This window comes from Phoxinus phoxinus (assembly GCF_949152265.1).
Source record: "Phoxinus phoxinus genome assembly, chromosome: 10".
NCBI lineage: Eukaryota > Metazoa > Chordata > Actinopteri > Cypriniformes > Leuciscidae > Phoxinus > Phoxinus phoxinus.
The window spans coordinates 17,260,553-17,280,897 of NC_136885.1; the positions used below are offsets into that span (position 1 = coordinate 17,260,553).

Sequence of the window (20,345 nt, forward strand, 5' to 3'; positions counted from 1 at the left end):
AAAGATTTCTATTTCACATAAATGCTGTTGAACTTTATATTCATCAAAGAACCCTGAAAAAAATCAGTTTCCACAAAAAAATATTTTCAGCGTTGAACTTGATAATAATAAGAAATGTTTACTTTAAATATTTTGTGTGTGTGAATATAATAAAATATTATTTTATAAAATTATATTCTCAGTTATTTTTTTATTTAATTTTGGTATTGCCATTTTTCTCTTTGTAGAGGAGCAGTCTAAGCAGATTCAAAATCGCCTGCCCCTTATGATCGGATCAGTAATGGGCGGAGCAGCATTTCTATTGGTTGTGATAGCGATCATCATTGTCTTTGTGTTTCGAAGGTACGTACATCAAAACCCTTGATCTCAGCTATTGAGTAATATATTTGATTTAGTCCTGTCAAATCAATTAATCGCGATTAATCGCATCTAACATAAAAGTATGTGTTTACATAATATGTGTGTAAATATATCATTAAATTTATATATATTGTATGTCTGTTTGTATCTGTGTGTGCATATACTGTACACAAACACATATTTATACATTATATATTTATATCTCACATATATGTTATTGCATATGTTTATTGCATATAAAATTACAAAAGAACATAAGTTATTTGGTCTTTTTCCTCTAGTAAAAGGAGAGAGAGCCCTTATAGTGACAGACTTCAGAGATATATGAGCAACAGAGGTGAGAGCTTTATGTCTTGTACCTGTGAACTGCAGTGAATACTTTGCTTTCTGTTCTCCAACAGTCACTTCATATATGAATGAAGAGAAAAAAAAACACATTTTCACTTCATCTATTAAAGTGAGATAGAAAGTATTCAGACTACTTTGTAATTATCGCTATTATGCAATAACTGTGTTTTAGTAAAGTCTACACCACAAGTGTAGAGTTTGTCAGTCTGAAAACTTGAGCACACTGGCAGCATGTCTGTGACAGAACCGGTTATTAGAAGGGTGAAAACCAGTGTAGTCGGGGCCATTTGCACGTATACGCCGTATACTTACTTTTTGCCAAGGGCTGTTTGCGTATTAAGACTTCTAAGAATCAATATTTGCGTGTACCCACTTGTTGTAGTTTTTGCTTCGAAACTCCATAGTCTACTGTCATGTTCTCTTCCCCTTTAACTGTGTGTCCAATACTGTTGTGTAAACTCGCGATTCTTTGTTGTAATTGGTACATACCATGCATTAGCACTTCTATCATTCTACCTTTTCCCGCCCATCATCGACTGACGGCGCGTGTTCGCGCTGCAGCGAGAGAACTCCGCTCAACCGCTAAATAACCAAAACTGGCAAGTACTAAATAAATATTTATACCATAGTTAATGGAAACATATAGAATTATGGTATTACATCGCACACGCCCACTTTCAGAGCTTTTATAAGCGCTAAGTTCCCATACGAACTGAACAGATAATCAGCGCAACATGACTGAAGCCCGGTTTATTTAATTGTGCATGAATGGCACGCAAATCACAGCACTGTAAAAAATTATATAATCAGTCATTTATGACAACATGTTTTTACATTGCTTTAACTCATCAAAATAAGTTAAAGGGGTGGTATAATGTCCTTTTCACAAGATGTAAAATAAGTCTCTGATGTCCCCAGTGTGTGTGTGTGAAGTTTTAGCTCAAAATACCCCACAGATATTTTTATATAGCATGTTCAAATTGTCACTTTTTGAGGGTGAGCAAAAACGCACCGTTTTGTGTCTGTTCCTTTAAAGGCAAATGAGCTGCTGCTCCCGGTAGAGAGGGCGGAGCTTCAACAGCTCGTGTCCTTTTACCTCACACAGCCATGCACTGAATATTTCAAAAACGTTTAGCATTTTATGTTCAAACCGGAGTCAGACAATGTTGAAGAGACTCAAGAAGAAGGGACAACATGTAGAATGCAACAGGACATTTCTGAATGGTTAGTTGATGAATTAATGTAGCTGATGTGTAGTTATCTTCTAGTCATTGATTAGCATATTCTGTCATAATAATCTATAAGTCGTGTTCCGTGGGCGGGTTTATGTCAATTTTAGGGTCGGTGATGTCATTAACCCGGGATGAATGTTGTATAGTCCCTACCAGCCTTTTGTTCTAGTCCTTAAAAAGCTATTTCTTTAAAGTCGGCATGAAATCAAAATTGACCCTATTTACTTTGTTAGTGGATATTACTAGTCTTGTGGTGAACAATTAATCCGTGCAAGTTAATACACGGAAAAAGTTTGTTTGCCGAAGTTATCTTTAATCAAAGTTTGAAAAGTTACTTCCGGGTCTGGAATGGTTCTTTTTCTGATGACATAGGCTTGACGGCTTGGGTTGGTTAATCGCTTAACCACTCCCCTCAAACCTTTACTCTGCTATGGGCGAGAGATGGAGAGGAGGAGCGCTGAAGTAAAACCCTGCCCTCTATTCAATATTCCGTTTCACTCGGAAATGCGTCACAACACTTGAGAAAAGTCGTTTGCAACTTCAGGTTCACGCGGACTTTAAAAGAAAATATCTCCCTTTGCTTTTAACTTTGAGCGTTGTAACTTTGCAGATGTTGTTTATGCTCAAAAGACAGTTATGCTCACTAAAGTTAGAAAAGTGAAATCAACCAACCCAGTTACTACTTTTTAGTTTTTTTAACTTTTTTAATAATTTAAAAAGATTGAACACATTTTTATTGAGTCAGTTTCATGTAATTTAAGTTGAATTTCAGTTGAACTTAAACAACCAAGTGGATTGTACTTAAAAATTTAAGGCAGCAACTTTTTTTTACAGTGCTGAATCTTATCACACCTCAAAAGTGCGATAAGATTCCGCGAGCCCTTCGTGACATCGGTGATAAAATGTGCGACCCGTTTGAATTCTATTGAGAATTTAACACTTTAAAATGCTATAGAGAAAGTCAAACATGACCTGGAAAAGCCATAAAGTAAAAAGACTGATGAAAAGAAGAGAAAACATCATCTTGTGCCAACATTTATTAGAAAGCTTGTAAAACTATTTATGACCACCCTTGCTAGAATTTATCATGATTTACTGTGGTACATTTTTATAATTTAACTTGTAAACTTGTATAATTTATAATTTCTGGCCCTGGGCCAGACAGGGCTTACATTAAACCAGGATTATGCCAAGACATTTAAGTAGCTTTTATAAACGTGCCTTAGAAAAAAACATTACTGCTGTGCATCTTGAGCCAAAACAATGACACTGACATATTGTAAATATATCAGTGCAAGTTGCTTTCAGTTAAGACAGCTCAAACATATATTTTATTCTGTGAGTAGACTTAAGCCTTGTCTGTGAAACCAGGCAATAATCTGTTCATGGAATAGGCTATATGTTTTACTATAGATTTATATTACAACTATGACATGTGTAGGTTGCTATTTTCATAATAATTGCTGTAGTAAAAAAATAGTAAACCACTTTTTTTCGGACTACACCACTGGGTGAAACAGTGTAATGTGGATGTTTTTTCATTCAGGTGGGGTGAAATATTACGTGGATCCCTCCACTTACGAAGACCCCAGTGAGGCAGTCAAAGAATTTGCACGAGAAATCGACCCTGCTCACCTTAAGATCGAAGAGGTCATTGGTGCTGGTTAGTACATGTGTGAAAGTTAATTTTCCAAAGTCAAGATAGCATTAACTTGACATACAGCATATAAATCAGATAAAACTAGCATTATGGATTCTGTGGCTTTTATTAGTTTGGGTGATATGTTTAAATGTCAGTTTGAAATGGAACAATCTAATGACTGGATTTCTCTTTCTAGCTCAGTTTGGGGAGGTGTCCCGTGGCCGGTACAGGCCACTAGGTCGTAGAGAGGTGTTGGTTGCGGTTAAGACTTTGCGTTGGGGGGTGACAGACCGTGAGAAGAATGTGTTTCTCAGTGAGGCAGGAGTCCTTGGCCAGTTTGACCACCCCAATGTGCTGAAACTAGAAGGTGTGATCACACGCTCCCCTCCTGAACGTCTTATCACAGAGTTCATGGAGAACGGCCCTCTGGATGCCTTTCTCAGGGTAAGAAGTGACAAGATGTTATATTCAGTCCATTTTATTTATTTATATAAATGAACTATATTGTTATATTATATTTAATATAATATTAAACAGTTCCTGGTTTAAACATATATGGCTGAATTTCCACTTGCTATTGTGTAGCCTTTACTACAGTAAAGTTGACAGTGGATCAGTTGTAGTCTGAGCTGATCTGATGCGATTGAGTGGAGGCGGAGACTCATTTGCATATTCATGGGTCACGTATGCTAAATTAAGCATGGGTGTAGAGTTCCATTCGAGCTATTTTAAGACATGAATCAATTATTTTCACAGGAAAAAAACGTTTAAATATGTCATTTTAATTTAGTTTTGAGAGTTAAAATTATTGACTGCAGGGGAACTTTAAATTAAATTATCACAGAATTTATGGAAAATAGATGCTTTTCTCAGGGTAAGAAAAAAATTACAAGAAAAATGTTATTATACAAAATAATTCTACTACAACTAATAATAATATTTTATTCATATAAATTAAATATATCTATTATAATATACTAATTAAAAATGACATTAATAAGAAATGATGAAAATTACATTACATCAAAATTAAAAAAAATTAAAAATACGATATTATATATTTGTAATTATTCATATTTTTTTAAGGAAAATGAGGATCAGTTCAGCGTGTTGCAGCTTGTGGGCATGGTGAGAGGTGTTGGAGCTGGCATGCGCTACCTTTCGGAGCGCAATTTCGTCCATCGTGACCTTGCTGCCCGGAATGTTCTGGTGAATTCGAACCTGGTTTGTAAGGTGTCTGACTTCGGCCTGTCACGTTTAATGAGGGGTCTGGACCACAACATGCCCACCTACACTGCTTCACTGGTGCGTTATGGGAAGATTTCTGTAAATGTACAAAAACACTATTAAATGTTCAAAAGTGTGGATGTGTGGGAATTCCTTTCATTTTCAATTCCTTGCAGTGGTGTCTGTCTTCAGGCCTAGACATCTTTGTTAATTGGCGCTGTCATTGCGTTTGCTCCAATTACTGTCTCTGTCTTTCAGGGGAGTAAGATCCCTGTGCGGTGGACAGCTCCTGAAGCTTTTCAGCATCGTAAATTCAGTTCAGCGAGTGACGTCTGGAGTTTTGGGATACTCATGTGGGAGGTCATGTCATATGGAGAACGTCCGTACTGGGATATGAGCAACCAAGAGGTGAGCTTTATAGATTGCTTTACATCCCATGCAGTCACTGTCACAAAGCAATTATATAAACCAAATGTACACTAGAGGGAGTTATTAGACTGTTTGATGATGAGCACGGTACAGAGTGTGTGTGCAGTTCACTGCTTGGGATTTCAAGTTTTCAGCAGTACTGTGAGTGTGTGACATTAAGCAGATTTTAGTGTATTTTTTTAGAGAAGTTTACAGGCACCTATAAATCTCATGACCTCAAACGGTGCGCATTCACATGTCAACTAAAATACAACATTTAATGACTATTTTTTTCAGCTGCTTTAATTCCAGAGGTATTTTTCCCAGTCTTTTTCTTCGTAGGGATTTCAAAGGATTATTCAGTAAAGCGCTCTAAGACATGAACCAAGGTGACTAGCACTAAGACTTTAATTTGCAGCAAAAAGAGTATTTGAATGTTTAAAGGTACTACTTCTCTCTGTTTATGTATATGATGAGTCACGCAGGTACTGGGATACTCTGCAGCGGTTGGCGTCTGGGATAACATGAGGAAGCTGAAAAAACTGAGACCGACTAAATCCAGAAGAACTGCGGCAACGTCTCCAGGATGCTTGAAGAAACCTGCCTGGAAAACTATGTGCAAGTGCACCTAAGACAATATTGACTTGATTTAGTTAATAGTAGTTAATTGAAAAATGAAATCTATTTTCAAAAGCATCCTCACTTTACAGCATTTTTACTAAGTGACAAACTTTTCACACTGTAGATTTGCAGGCTGGTTTCTGCAAGCATCTTGGAGAGGTTGCTGCAGTTCTTCTGGATTTAGTCTGTCTCAGTTATTTCTGTTTCTTCATGTAATAACAGATGGACTTGCTGATGGTGAGATTCCTGTGCATGCAAAAATCTCACTGGATTATTAGAATGAATGGCAAAAGGAATGTTTGGAAATGTAAACTGATATTTCCTATGAGTATATGAGGGGAAAATGAATCAAATATGTTTTGCATTGTTTCACTCTTGTTACCAAGTATTTCCATAACACCTTACTAAATTAGTTTTATTTCTCATCTGATTTCTCTTTTCTTTGCAGTTCTTGCTGGTTTTTAGTTCCTCTTTCCTCAAAATCATTGTCCATTTCCTTTTTTTTTGTATTTCTCTGTGACTCATTCAATGCAACACTGCTCTAAGTGTCATGTCTTCCCTAACTCCCCTCTGTAGGTGATGAAGGCAGTGGTGGATCAGTACCGCTTACCTGCTCCGAACGGTTGTCCCCCGGCTCTTCACTCTCTAATGCTGCAGTGCTGGCAGGCCGACAGGCAGGACCGGCCAGGCTTTGACTCTCTCCTGTCATCCCTTGACCGTCTCATTCGCCACCCTGCCTCCCTAAAGGCAGAACACAGCCGGTGAGATGCTCAAAACTACATTTAGCACTTTTTTTTATTATCAGGCAACTTTGTGTTTCATCTTTTACAATATTTTCCTCTTTCTTAGTCCCACCCAGCCACTCTTAAGCCCCACCCCTACTGACCTCTCATCAGTGTCAACAGTCGGTGATTGGCTAACAGCTCTAAAGATGGACCGGTATAGAGATGCGTTTGAGAGAGCACAGTACCACAGTCTGGAAAGTGTCAGCATGCTCACTATGGAGTAAGTTTAAACACACTTCTCACACTAGTTTGTCCACTCACAATGTCCAACATATTACATATCTGTCAGGAGAATGTTCTATTTTTCTTCATTTTTTCAGAAAGAAATTAAAATTCTCAGCACAGTGCCCTTTCCACCAGCTCTAATTATTTATTGTGTTTAATAACATTCCGTGATGGACATTTGTAACACTTTTGGAATTGAATGGCAAACTCATTTTTTTTGCTAATGTCACAACTAGCATTTTATGCATCGTAAATACACCCAATTAAATAATATTTTCCTTTTTTTCTTCTTCTTTACACATTACATCTCATATATCATCCCTGTCTCTTTGGTAAAAAGTGCAGAAATAAAAGCTTTATGGGGCAATTTAAAAATAAAATTTTATTATATATATATATATATAATATATATACATACATACATAAAGGGTTTGAAATTAAAGCCTACAATTAAAGCTAGGGAGATTACACTTTATTTTAATTATAATTTATGTAATTATATATTTGAGTACTGAGTAATATTAAGTAACTACTTATACTTACTATAGGGTACTAGGTATTTTTGGTTTCGAGTTATTTGCATGTAATGATGCATAATTTATAGTTATTGCTATAGTAACTACATGTAACATATGTAACAATGACACTACAATTAAGTGTTACCAAAATAATGTCAAAAAGCCGGTCTTGGCGAGTATTCACGTAAACACAGTCAGTTATGTCTTCAGTGACCGTACCAGTATAATTTCAGCATCATTCAGTCACTCTTAAGTGTCTCGTTATCTTTCAGAAATTATTATAATATGCTGATTTTGTGCGTTTTGTCTTATTACTGGTATTATCAATGTTGAAATCAATTGTTTAGCTTAATATTTTTGTGTAAACCATGATGCAATTCTTCTTCAGTATTCTTTGAATAGAAAGGTCAGAAAAACAGCCTTTATTTTAACATCTTTTGTAGCATTATAAATGTCTTTACCGTGACTTTTGATTAATTGAATATGTTCTTGCTGAATTAGAGTATTAATTTCTCTTAAAAAATCAAATATTGGTGTATTTTATTTCCATTCTTTTAGATTAGTTTCTAACAGGTAATTAGTCTTATTACAAATTTAGTAATAAGACATTCTTTGTTTTTATTAGTCTTAAAACAAATACAAAATTATTTTATTCATATTATAAGATTAAATGTATGGATCTGGGACAAGAGTAATATAATAAAATCTATACATAAAAAACGTTTACGTTTAACTTTCATCACTCAGGGATGTTCAGGCTCTCGGAGTGAATCTTCTCGGTCATCAGCGGAAGATCGTAAACGCAGCGAAGCAGCTCAGGACACACCTCACTCAGGGACATGTGGAGGTCTAACGCTTCCTACATTGTGTTGACACAGCAGTGCATGCTGGGAGATCTATCCCACAAGAACACTGGAATAGAGACGAGGACGACAAAAAGAGCCTTGAGTGAAAAAGAAGAGTTTTCTGAATTATTCGCCCATCTGTTCCACCCCTTGCTGAACTGTTGTCTTCCACATTCTTCTTTTGCTTACTCCTTCAGTGTTGCACTACCTCTCACTTTCTTACTTATCAGTTCATTACTTGATGCCATTCAGGATGAACTTGCGCCTTAAGAACACAAAAAGAAAGCTCCCTCACAATCAGTTGCAAGGACAATCGGAGACTTTAAATAGAAAGTAATTGACTGTTATGTCTTTGTTGGCACTTGTGGTCAAGGGCACTAAAAGTTTTATTTTTAACTATACAACCTAACAATACTCATATTGGTTGATAAACTGAAAACCCACATAATAACCACCACAAGGCCCTCGGTACACTGTTTAAAATCATGTTTCTAATCAGTATTTTGCATTGTTTTCCAGGAAAAATATATTTTTAAAAATATATGTTGACAGCTTGTCAATAATTTTTTCCCCTTTAAAAAAAAAAAGCGTAAATATTCCTTTCAGAAAATACACACTACCATTCAAAAGATCTTTTAATGTTTTTGAAACATGCTCACAATGACTGCATTTATCAAAAAATGCATTACAAAAATTCTAATTGTGAAATATTATTAAAATATAAAATAACTTTTCTATTTTAATCTATTTTAAAATGTATTTTATTCCTGTGATACAGTCTTCAGTGTCACATGATCCTTCAGACATCATTCTAATATGCTGATTCGCTGCTCAAGAAACATTTATTATTATTATCAGTGTTGAAAAGAGTTGTGCTGCTTAATATTTTTTAGGAAACTGACACATTTTTCAGGATTCTTTGATGAATCAAAAGTTCAAAAGAGCAGCATTTATTTGAAATAGAAATATTTTGAAACATTATAAATCTCTTTACTGTAACTGATTTGATCAATTAAAGGTGTCTTTGCTGAACAAGTATTAATTTCTTTAGCTATTAAAAAAACGATTCAATGGTGTAAGAAAAATAAACAATATTTTCTCATGATATACTGAAAAAATTAAACCAGTACACAGTAAAGTTTTTGCATTTTGCGAGTATCAAACATACACAAGGCCACAGAAGTTCACTGCTTACCTATGACTAAGACCTGTGACGTTCCATCTTCTCACCTGTGATCATCATTTCACATACAAAGGCACATCTGTGCTACTGTGAGCCCATTTCCCTTCACCCATCCTAGTCCTGTCCACTAGCAGGTGTGTGTTCAACACCCCACAAATGATGTAGCATTAAGACACTGTACTATATGAGCATTGTGAAGTAGGTGTTGCAGTAAATGTGATCTACAATTGCTGGTGAAAGCGAGGTGTGTGTGTGTGTGTGTGTGTGTGTGTGTGTGTGTGTGTGTGTGTGTGTGTGTGTGTGTGTGTGTGTGTGTGTGTGTGTGTGTGTGTGTGTGTGTGTGTGTGTGTGTGTGTGTGTGTGTGTGTGTGTGTGTGTGTGTGTGTGTGTGTGTGTGTGTGTGTGTGTGTGTGTGAGTGACACTTACATTACGGATGGAACCGTTTAGTGCTGCTGAAGTGAATAAAATTGTGTTTGTGAGTGTAAATGGATTCATCTGTAAAGAAATATGTAAAAAGGGAGTGTATGATCATGTATATTTGAATCTGTTTGATTGTACAGTTGTTCACCACTGTTCCACTACTGTCCAATTTTGTAAAATATATATGATTTTGTTTTAAGATGACTACTGAATTTGTTTGTATTATCTTCAAGCTCAAAAAAGTCTGTACTCATTACGCTGCTAAAATGTCCCTCTTGTTTCCCATAAACAGCACAGAGTCAGCAAAATGACAGCTATCTCACACCGATCAGTGTGTGTCAGCTTTACCTGGAAGTGGATGAGATAAGAATGAGATCAGAGTATGATCTGACAGGGGTAATGGACACCAAATCCACACATACACAAGTTAACTACTAAACATGCAGGTTTTTTCAAAATAAATTAAAACTTATTCGGCAAGGATGCAGTAAACTATGGAAGCTTGTTTCTGCCACTGAATATAAAGTAAAAAAGGTTTCAGATTTTTTTTCTTGCAATTTCTCGCTATTGACTATTAAGTAGTATTGAATATATAGGGACTATTTCTCAGAATTGAGTCTCATGACATTTACCTTTTGTATTTTCTTTTATTCCGTGGCGGAAATATGCTTCCATATTAAACTGATTAAAAGTGACAGTAAAGAATTTAACATTATTACAAAAGAAAATCAAATAAATACGGCTCTTTGAAACTTTCTATTCATCAAAGAATTGCGGAAAAAAGCATCACATTTCCACAAAAATATTAAGCAGCACAACTGAAAACTTAAGGGAGAAAAAAAAAGACATGCTGTTATAATAGTCCTTATAGTATTATGCGTCAAACATCTCTATATGCTGCAAAACAAAATCATGCACCCACTTGTTTTTGTTGCTAAACAAGTCCTACACTGTAAATTATTGCTGATTGTTCAAAATATCGCATATACTGTAGCATATAGGTTTGTGAAAAGCATCCTGCAAAGACTTAAGTGCAAAAATAACCAAAACTCTAGATGCATGTTACACTTTGACCTTATTGAACTTAACTGAAACTGTTCATTAAACCAATGCAACAAAATAAGTTGTTTGCAAACATTTGTGGTAGGCAGGGTGAAATCACAATAATTTGCACACAGAACATCTTAACATAAAAAACAACAGTTGTAACTCCCAAAAGCAGTCAAAGTAAAACACATGCCTTGGTTATCAGGCTGTTCTGAACCTCCAAAAAAACATCCAGCAAATATGTGCATTTTAATGCAAAACAACACATGACTAAGATAACTGGAAGGAGAAAAAAAATAACATCCATTACTTCACAACATGCGGTCCAACTGACATTCTATAGATAGTATCCCATAATGCGTTTTTGAGCCCTTCACACAAGTCATTTAAAACACTATTGACCAACCATTATGACTCATGTACCAGACCATCAAACATTTGTCTTTTACACTATCAAAATTCACCTGAAACTTGTTATTTACATTAATCAACAGCATTTAGCCAAATGTAAAACCTTTTGCAAATGTATACATTCAAAAGTTAATACAAAATATATCAGGTTTCATTTATGTCCCCACTGACACTGTCCTCTTGGTTAACCAAAACACTTATTTCTTCTTTGTGATGTAAACATACAATTAGGCCTTGTTTTTTACTTCTCTAGTGTTTGACCACTATGTATTATGCCTCAAATTACCCTTTATTACACATCCACTCTCTGATGTTGTTTTTGCCTATAATGTCCGCTTAATCCCAATTTTATCTGCATGCTAAAAACGTTTAAAAAATGTTAGTAAAAGTGTGCTTTATGGACACAATTGTAACCAGTAGGAAACTACATAAACAAACATTGGTAATATAATTCTGGAGCACTGAGAGTAAAGGAATTCAACTGGTCACGTGACTATTTATCATGTAAAAATGTTCACCTAAACTCAAGACCTTTTATTTATTTATTTTTTATAAGGTCTCAAGACCATTTATTTGATGTGGACAACTTCTTGCCAAATGCATCAAGAAATTTTCAAGTAATTTTTGGTCAAAAATGTTACCGGTGAAATACACCGAAAAACAAACGAAATATGTAGGCTATGTGAACTACTGTAGGCCGACTCGATGGTTAAAATAGTCATTTACGTTAAACTAGACATGTGTTTCGCTCGTTCTGACAGCTTGACGGACTTTTTTGTAGTTAGCACATGAAACCGTCTGCTTGGAACGAAAGCCTACGTGCAAAAAACATCATTAGGCGATCTTTAGTGCGCCAAAACATAAGTGGTCTGTCCTGTTACGTTGAAAGACGTGAAAACAATTACGAAAACCGGTTTATGCCTTGACCTGGTGGGGTGGTATCTGTCTGACCAGTCCTTCACCACATTACTGAGAGAAGAAGTCTTTTAGCCCAGTCTGTCACTGGCCAACAACAAGGAAGACTCTTTGGTTTTATGTGGATTTAGGCCTGAATGATCCAGTGTTCAGTGGAGGAGAACAAACGCTCATTGATCGCACAGTGATCGGACGTTGGGCCCTGCACCTCAAAACCTGCCGCGTTTCCATTAAGGTGAATGTTCCGGCCACTGAAGGTTGTTTTGAATCATCTGGAACATCCTGGTATAGGCTACCTCAGCTGGTTTGGAACAGGTTTGCTGTACATTTATCTGACACCGTGTTTTTAAAAGTGTTGACTGATATGGTTTTGTTTCAGGTAACGTTAGCTTACTCAGTTAAAGATGATGGGCGAGGACCGGAAAATATGGACCACGGACCAATCTCGAAACTCCATAGAGGTACATAGTGAAAGCCCCTTTAAGTTTTTCTTTAAACCCAATCAAGTAGACTACTTAAATTAAATAAATAAATAGCCTAAATCCTTAGAAAGTAATCTTGAATATTAAAGGATTTGTTTAAAGCTAGTATTTAAAGGGATCTTCGCCCAAAAATGAAAATTCTGTCATCATTTACTCACCCTCAAGTTGTTCCAAACCTGTATGACTTTCATTCTTCTGCTAAACACAAAATAAGATATTTTAAATCGTATTTTGTAATCAAACCGTTGATGGACCATATATTGTCTATCGTTGTATGGGAAATAATTAATAAATAAGTCAATAGGATCCATCAACTGGTTACCAAAATTCTTCAAAAGATCTTCTTTTGTGTTCAGCTGAAGAAAAAAAATCATACAGGTTTGAAACAACTTCAGGGTGAGTAAATGATGACAGAATTTCCATTTTTGGGTGAACTATCCCTTTAAGTTGTTAACATAACATTTAAATTAACTAAAAGCACAAGTATTTAACATAACTGTCCCAATCTGTCCTGAACTATTGGGTCACTCACTGGGCTCCTAAACCTCAAGAGTGCTCTTCTATTGTCCACCTGTGTGAGTGACGTCCTCCTCCCTCCTTTCTTGGCTCAGCTAAAAGTATAAATACTGATGTCAGACTACTTATTTTTCTATTGTCCACTGACATTCAAACAAACATGCTATACACCAATTACTAAAAATAACATTGGAATAACGTATTTAGGATTTTTGTAAGGTAGGTGAATTATTATTTAATTAATATATTAATATATTTTCTTGTGTGTGTATGTATATATATATATATATATATACATATATATATATATATATATATATATATATATATATATATATATATATATATATATATATATGCATATATATGCATATATATGCATATGCACTCACACACACACTAGGTCACACCAATATAAAAGGAATTTAAGTGTTAGATTACATTGTACAAAAACAGTTAATCAAAGTTTGTGTAATAATAATTTTTTAAAGAATCGTTATATTTAAAGGATCTTTTTAATTATGAAGATAAAGTATTCTGATTATAAGTATTGTTGAATGAGCTGATGAGGAGAGAAATCGCTTCACCTGCATGGTAATTTAAATATGCAGAAATAATGCATTTTTTTAAAATCATCTTTTTCTGTGGTTTACTATTTTGGTAATGTTGATTTTTTTTCTTTTTTTTTTTCTTTTTTTTCTGTCAGTCATTTTGGTCTGACACTCCTCCAGAAACCATGGCACCAGCCATCTCCAGAACTGCTGCAGGAGAGATAAACCACTGGTGGAACCAAATGAAGTTCCGCCTTCAGCATAGGAAAGGATGGAATCAAATGTTGGATGAGACCTTCCTCATGCAGAACAAAAAGTGAATAACTAACTATTGTCAATATAATAAATTAGGCACTACATTTGCATTTCAAAAAGGAAATGCTAGTGATTGCAAGGCAGTAAAAGAATAATTCCAAAATCCTGGTAAGTTTAGGATTTTTATTTTGATTCTGTATAAATATATGTAATGCCTGTAATAATTTTTAACAGTGTAAATCAAAAGGAGATTTAAGTTTAATCTTAAATCTCTTAAAAATTAATTATTTACTAAATGTTTTAATGGAGTCTGGATTAATTACAGAAATTTGTGTATAAATGAAGTACATTTAATGAAGGAAAATAATGTTAAAAGAATATCAACACAGTTCTGCTGCCTTGCAAGCGCTAATAAAGGGAAAAGATGTCCTGATTTCAGCTCCAAACTACGGTTGTAGTCATTTCTCTTTCTGTTCTGCAGAGTAAATGACATCCCCCTGTTTTCCGCCACTAAGGAGAATAATGCAGCCTGCATAAAGAAACTGCTTGACTGTTCATCTACAAATATCTTTGAGAGAGGTAAACCACAGTTTTTGCCATTATTTTACATTACATAACTGGCGCGTTGAATGACAAATACATCTGCCGCTGTGTGTGCGTTCCAGGTGAGCTTGGAGAGACGGCTCTGCATGTTGCTGTGATGAATGATAATTTTGAAGCGGCTGTGGCATTAATGGACGGAGCACCTGAGCTCATCAACGAGCCTATGACCTCTGAACTCTACCAAGGTCGCTGTTTTGAAAAATCGAAATGTTCCTCAAACATTAAAAAACACAATTTTATAACTATTTGTGCTAGAGGATCTCATGGATGTATGCTGTGATTGACAGGTTTAACAGCCCTTCACATTGCTGCAGTTAACCAGAATGTTAACATAGTCCAGGAGTTGATAACAAGAGGGGGTGATGTGGCAACACCCAGGGTCACGGGCATGTACTTCCGCAAAAGAAGAGGAGGACTTCTGTACTTTGGTGAGATGGATGTTTCTGTCCTATTAATCATTTGTTAGGAATCATTTTTATTAAAGGGATGCTTCATCCAAAAATGAAAACTCTCTCATCATTTACTCACCCTCATGCAGTTCCCCATTGAATATGACTTTCTTTCTTCAGATTACAATTTTTTGAAAAATTGCCACTCCTTTGATGCTTGAAAAACCACACACAGCAATCGTGACGTTAATCCCAGTAGTTGGATGTTGAAGTGATAGATGTAACGATGTGTGTAAGAAAAATACTATAAATCATTGCTTCCAGGCTACTGTCATACGAGACTTCATGATGGAAGTGTGTTGCGAAGCTCACGCGAGAAGTGGCCATCCTCTGTTCTTCCACGCAAAAATAATAGTACTTTTCTGACACACACCTATCGTTTCACTTAACTATGAAATTTGTATTAATTGTATAAATTATATAAATCAAATCAAGATCACCTCAGAAGACATTGATTCATCCACTGGGATCGTTGTGTGTTGTTTTTTCAAGCATCGACCGGTCGGCACCCATTCACTTGCTTTATATGGTCTCACAGAAATCTTTGTTTGTGTTTATCTGAAGAAAGAAAGTCATATACATCGAGAATGGCATGAGGGTGAGTAAATGAGTACAAAAAAATGTTTTCCCATGACTGTTACATACATACTTACATAGAAACATTCATAAATAAATTGTGTAAATGTAGGTGAACACATCCTGGCATTTGCAAGCTGTGTGGGTAATGAAGAAATTATGTCCATGTTGATAAAAGCTGGGGCTAATATTCGGGCCCAGGATTCCCTTGGTAAGAGAAAATAACATACTGGCCTAATTCAATATTTTACTCCCAATTTGACATGTATATCTGCATATGTGTTTGTAACTTTCTTCTTTCTCTAATGAACAGGTAATACCATCCTGCATCTGTTGGTTTTGCAGCCAAATAAAACAACTGCATGTCATATTTTTGACATTCTGATGTCACAAGATGCAGATCTGGACCCCCCCATCCCTCTAGACATGATTCCCAACTACAGAGGCCTCACACCATTCAAACTCGCTGCCAAGGAGGGCAACCTCGTGGTGAGAAAGAGATCTTTTCATGCATCTCTTCCAAAAACATGCATCTTTTCTGTCACAGGATTGCAAAGTAACATTTTAATATGATGCTGCACAGGCCTTCCAGCACTTTGTTAACCGCAGACGCATTATTCAGTGGAGTTTGGGACCATTGACCTCCAACCTTTATGACCTCACTGAGATTGACTCCAGGGTGGATGACCTCTCAGTGCTTGAGGTTATAGTCAGCAGTCCGAAAAAAGAGGTGTGTAAATGCGTGCAGGACACATTGCAGGATATCAAACAGGCCTTGACTAAGAAGAACGGGCAAAACTCAACTTAAACATTAATAATAATAAATAACAGACTAAGCCAACGTGCTTTAGCTTGGGTGTTGTTAGTTCATCTGTTAACTAAGTGCTTTGTGCATGGTCTCTGTCTCAGGCCAGAAGGATTCTTGAGTCGACTCCAGTGCGACAGCTCGTAAGGCTGAAGTGGAATCTCTATGGGAAACATTACTTCAGGTGCCACACTATCACATCCTATAAAATCACAGCATTTAAAAAGTTTATCATTTTATTTAATTAATGTTTCAGGGGACGTTTACACGACAATGGTGTACTAAAAACAGAAAGGTTTTTCCTTTGCTTTCTAAAAAAAGCTGTATTGTGCTGTCAGGCCAGTAGTTACACTTTTTAAAAATACTTGCACTTTAAAAACCCAGTCAAAAGTTTGCATTTCAGGCCCTCAAAACGCTGTTGTCGTGTAAATAAACGACCAAAACACATACAAAGTTTTCAGTTTGTAGTTGAAAATGGAGTTAAACAAATATGCAGATTTTTGGCTATTTTTACTAGTTTAAATCAAGAAATCATTACTTGGATATTTCATTCACTACATTTCTTTACTTTCTTTGTCTTAAAAATCCACAAAATATAGATTTGTTGTGTTAATTACTCAAATGATCAAGTACAGGTAATCTTTAAGGCAATTTAGGTAAATTAATTACATTTAGTAATGCAATTATTATATTATATTATATTATATTATGCATTTGTTTATGCATAAATATACATTTGTTTTTATCCAGATCTACTTGCATTGTAATCAAGATACACATGAATCAGTTCATGCATTACCTGGGAATTGTTGTGTGCTTTACTGTTTGAGCTACAAATTATAGTATATCAAATGTAATATCATGAGAATATAATTATGTCCAAAATGTAGTGTAATTCGACATGTGGAGGTTTAAAGGAACATTGTTTTGTTGTCATTGTTGTACCTGTTCTTTTTCCCGCTGACTGTTTAAAACTGTTTCAAGCTTTTCCACATATTCAGTTTTTTTTCTGATTTTATCAGAAAACATTTCATTTTGATAGCAGTAGTGTGCTATGAAGCCTTACACAATATATGAAATTATGTTTATAATTTCAGTCAAACTAATGATGTTGCTCTATTAATCTGTTTGCAGGTTATTAATGCTGGTGTACCTGCTGTATATTAGCATATTCACTTTGTGTTGTATATACCGCCCCCTGAAGGACATTCCTGAGAATTACACCAAAGCAGACAACGACAACACCATGAAAATACAAAAAAGCTTCACGGTGTGAAACATTATTACTTTTATATATCTGCTTGTCAAAGCACTTTTATATATGTTTGTAAGTACCTAATTTGTGTGTGTGTGTTTAGGAGAGCTATCAGTCCTATAAAGATCACCTGCGTTTGATTGGAGAAATTATCAGTCTCATAGGAGCCATCGTTATTCTGCTGATAGAGGTCAGAAAAATTTCCCCACACAACTCATTCTGACTTTAAAAACATTATGTTATGAAATGTCAAGTATTATTGGTATTATGCCAAAACACTCATACCTTATGTTGAATCATTTTCAGATTCCCAGTATTTTGAAAGTGGGGGCTAAACGCTACTTCGGCCAGTCTGCGCTTGGAGGCCCCTTCCATGTCACTTTGTGAGTTTATCTTGTTGTAAAGTCTATTATCACAGGGGTTTTCAAATGGGGTCCAAGAACCCTAAATATATATCACAATATTTTATAACATTTATAACACAAAAAACATTCATAACATTTATTATTATTATCAATGTTGAAAACCGTTTTTCAGGAATCTTTGATGAATTGAAATTTCAAAAGAACAGAATTGATTTGGAATATACTCTCTTTTTTTTGACAATGTAAAAGTCTTTATTGTCACATTTGATCAATTTAATGTGTGATTGCTGTATAGAAGGTGGTCCATCGCTAGGGGATAATCATATTGGAGGGTTTAGCATCAAAATATTAGCATTTTTGTTGAATGAAATCAGTTTGACTCACATCCATTCACTTACACTGAATTTCATTGTATTTCTGCGGCAGGGTAAGCTACGCGTGTCTGGTTGTGATTTTGTGTGTGATGCGCACCACTGGAATGGCAGGAGAGCTTGTGCCGATGGCTTGGGCTCTGGTTCTCGGCTGGTCCAATGTTATGTACTTCGCCCGAGGTTTTGAGATGCTGGGACCCTATGTCATTGTGATTCAAAAGGTGAAGCATTTTGCTGAGGCAGCCTCTCACTGTTGTTGGTTTGTAGACCCAGCATAGCTTAATAATGTATTTGTGTGGATGTTGTTTTGCAGACACTATTTGGAGATTTGACAAAGTTCATGTGGTTGTCTCTCATCTTCCTCATTGGATCCTCAACCGGTTAGTTCAAATACAGTTGCATCACCATATATTAATGCGCAGTGCTGCGCATTGCTTACAATTTGTAGTCCTTAATCGTTACTGATTTCAAATTACATGACGATACAATACAATCTGACTACTTTTAGATTACTTTTGAATAGGATCAACTTGTACCAATTTAATATAAAAATACAAAGAGAAAGAAAATATGCCATTTTTTATCATCAACAACATTAAACATTGCATTACATCAGGGTTTCCTGGGGTTTGTGAAGGAACTACAAGTTGATAAACCTATTATTTAATTAATTAAAAACATTAACTTATAAAACTTTCCAAAGGTATAAAAGCAGTAAGCTTTTTTTAGAATAAATAAAAAAAAGAACAATTTACTGCATTTTGTGAATCATAATAAAGTAACTGTAATCTGATTATGATCTGATAATTTAATCTGATTATTGTTATTTTAAAACATAATAGACCTTAGTCAGGGTAGCGCATATTAAATTTTTTGACAGTAATGAATGTGTGGGTGTGAGGGAGAGAAGTACGGTGTGTGATCTAGTGATCTATCATCCGCATTGAGTATGGCGTCTATAATCTAATTACAAGTATTTAATTTTTGGAATCTGATTACGTAATACAGATTACAAATAGTCAGTAACTACCCAGCACTATTGTGAGTTTGTAATGTGAATAATGACTTCCTTGTCTCCTTCCTCAGGCTTGTGGGTCTTCTACATGACTCAAGACCCTTCAGCTTTACCGCCATACCGCTCGTTCCCCATCACCGTCTTCTCTCAGTTTGAGCTGAGCATCGGCCTGATAGACTTGCCAGTAGACCACACTCTCTACACACATCCAGTTGTGCACTCTGTTCACGTCTGCTTCAGCGTGGTCTCTTACATCCTCCTATTCAACCTCCTGATCGCCATGATGAGCGACACACAGTGGAGGGTCACCCAGGAACGTGACGAACTCTGGAGGACACAGGTTGGTATTGTAGCTAGACTAGTTCAGTCCCACATTTATTGTTCTGCAAGCATGTTGGGTGAAAACGGGTTTCTCTGTTCACAGGTGGTGGCCACTACTCTGATGCTGGAACGGAAGCTATCACTGCGCTTGTGGCCAAGACTGGGTGTCTGTGGCCTGGCGTTTGGCCTTGGAGAATGCTGGTACCTCCGGTAAGGACACCCGGAATCACAAATTCAACACAAAAGCATCATGAAACGCTCAAATTATTTTTTGTCTTATTCTTTCATAATATCTCACGATTCCAGAGTGGAGGATCGCAATGATCTATTGGTGCAAAAGATGAGACGCTACGTTAACGCATTCTCAAAGGATGGAGAATCAGCCAAGGAGAAGGAGGAAACAGGCAAGAGTGACACTGGAAATGATCCAGCGCAAAGCTATTTGACTGAGAGCAACGGGCCTAGAACCAACATGAGGCCAAAAAAATGCTGGCAGCTCATTCGCCAGAGTATAGAATGTGAAAAAGAAGAAAACGTGGATTGCCCGGATTTCAAGTAGATGTAAAATTGGCTCAAGATCAAGTAGCAATGTT

General features: G+C 35.9%; 2 protein-coding genes across 6 annotated transcripts in view; both read left to right on the plus strand.

Annotated features, from left to right (window-relative positions):
* ephb6 (eph receptor B6) overlaps positions 1-8,750 on the plus strand; it is a 58,640-nt gene extending 49,890 nt beyond the window's left edge. For both annotated transcript variants that reach the window (XM_079625429.1, XM_079625428.1), the window contains 9 exons: positions 228-342; positions 642-697; positions 3,487-3,603; positions 3,779-4,026; positions 4,669-4,887; positions 5,068-5,217; positions 6,415-6,599; positions 6,688-6,843; positions 8,114-8,750. In XM_079625429.1, coding sequence (XP_079481555.1) covers positions 228-342; positions 642-697; positions 3,487-3,603; positions 3,779-4,026; positions 4,669-4,887; positions 5,068-5,217; positions 6,415-6,599; positions 6,688-6,843; positions 8,114-8,219 — 1,352 coding nt within the window. In that variant the 3' untranslated portion in view covers positions 8,220-8,750. The remainder of the gene's footprint in view (positions 1-227; positions 343-641; positions 698-3,486; positions 3,604-3,778; positions 4,027-4,668; positions 4,888-5,067; positions 5,218-6,414; positions 6,600-6,687; positions 6,844-8,113) is intronic.
* Positions 8,751-11,736: 2,986 nt separating this feature from the next.
* trpv6 (transient receptor potential cation channel, subfamily V, member 6) lies at positions 11,737-20,315 on the plus strand. Of its 4 annotated transcripts, XM_079625430.1 has the most exons (18): positions 11,737-12,423; positions 12,568-12,649; positions 13,893-14,053; positions 14,474-14,571; positions 14,658-14,780; positions 14,883-15,023; positions 15,733-15,831; positions 15,934-16,109; positions 16,204-16,350; positions 16,530-16,609; positions 17,560-17,695; positions 17,784-17,870; positions 17,987-18,063; positions 18,472-18,637; positions 18,730-18,796; positions 19,503-19,771; positions 19,856-19,962; positions 20,059-20,315. In XM_079625430.1, exons 2-18 carry the CDS (start codon positions 12,593-12,595, stop codon positions 20,309-20,311), a joined length of 2,244 nt encoding a protein of 747 aa, XP_079481556.1. In that variant the 5' UTR covers positions 11,737-12,423; positions 12,568-12,592; the 3' UTR covers positions 20,312-20,315. The 4 variants fall into 4 exon arrangements, with proteins under 4 accessions (XP_079481556.1, XP_079481557.1, XP_079481559.1 ...); XM_079625431.1 differs by lacking the exon at positions 11,737-12,423 and having other exon boundaries at positions 12,465-12,649; XM_079625433.1 differs by lacking the exons at positions 11,737-12,423; positions 12,568-12,649 and adding an exon at positions 13,322-13,405 and having other exon boundaries at positions 13,893-14,160.
* The last annotated feature ends 30 nt before the right edge of the window (positions 20,316-20,345 follow it).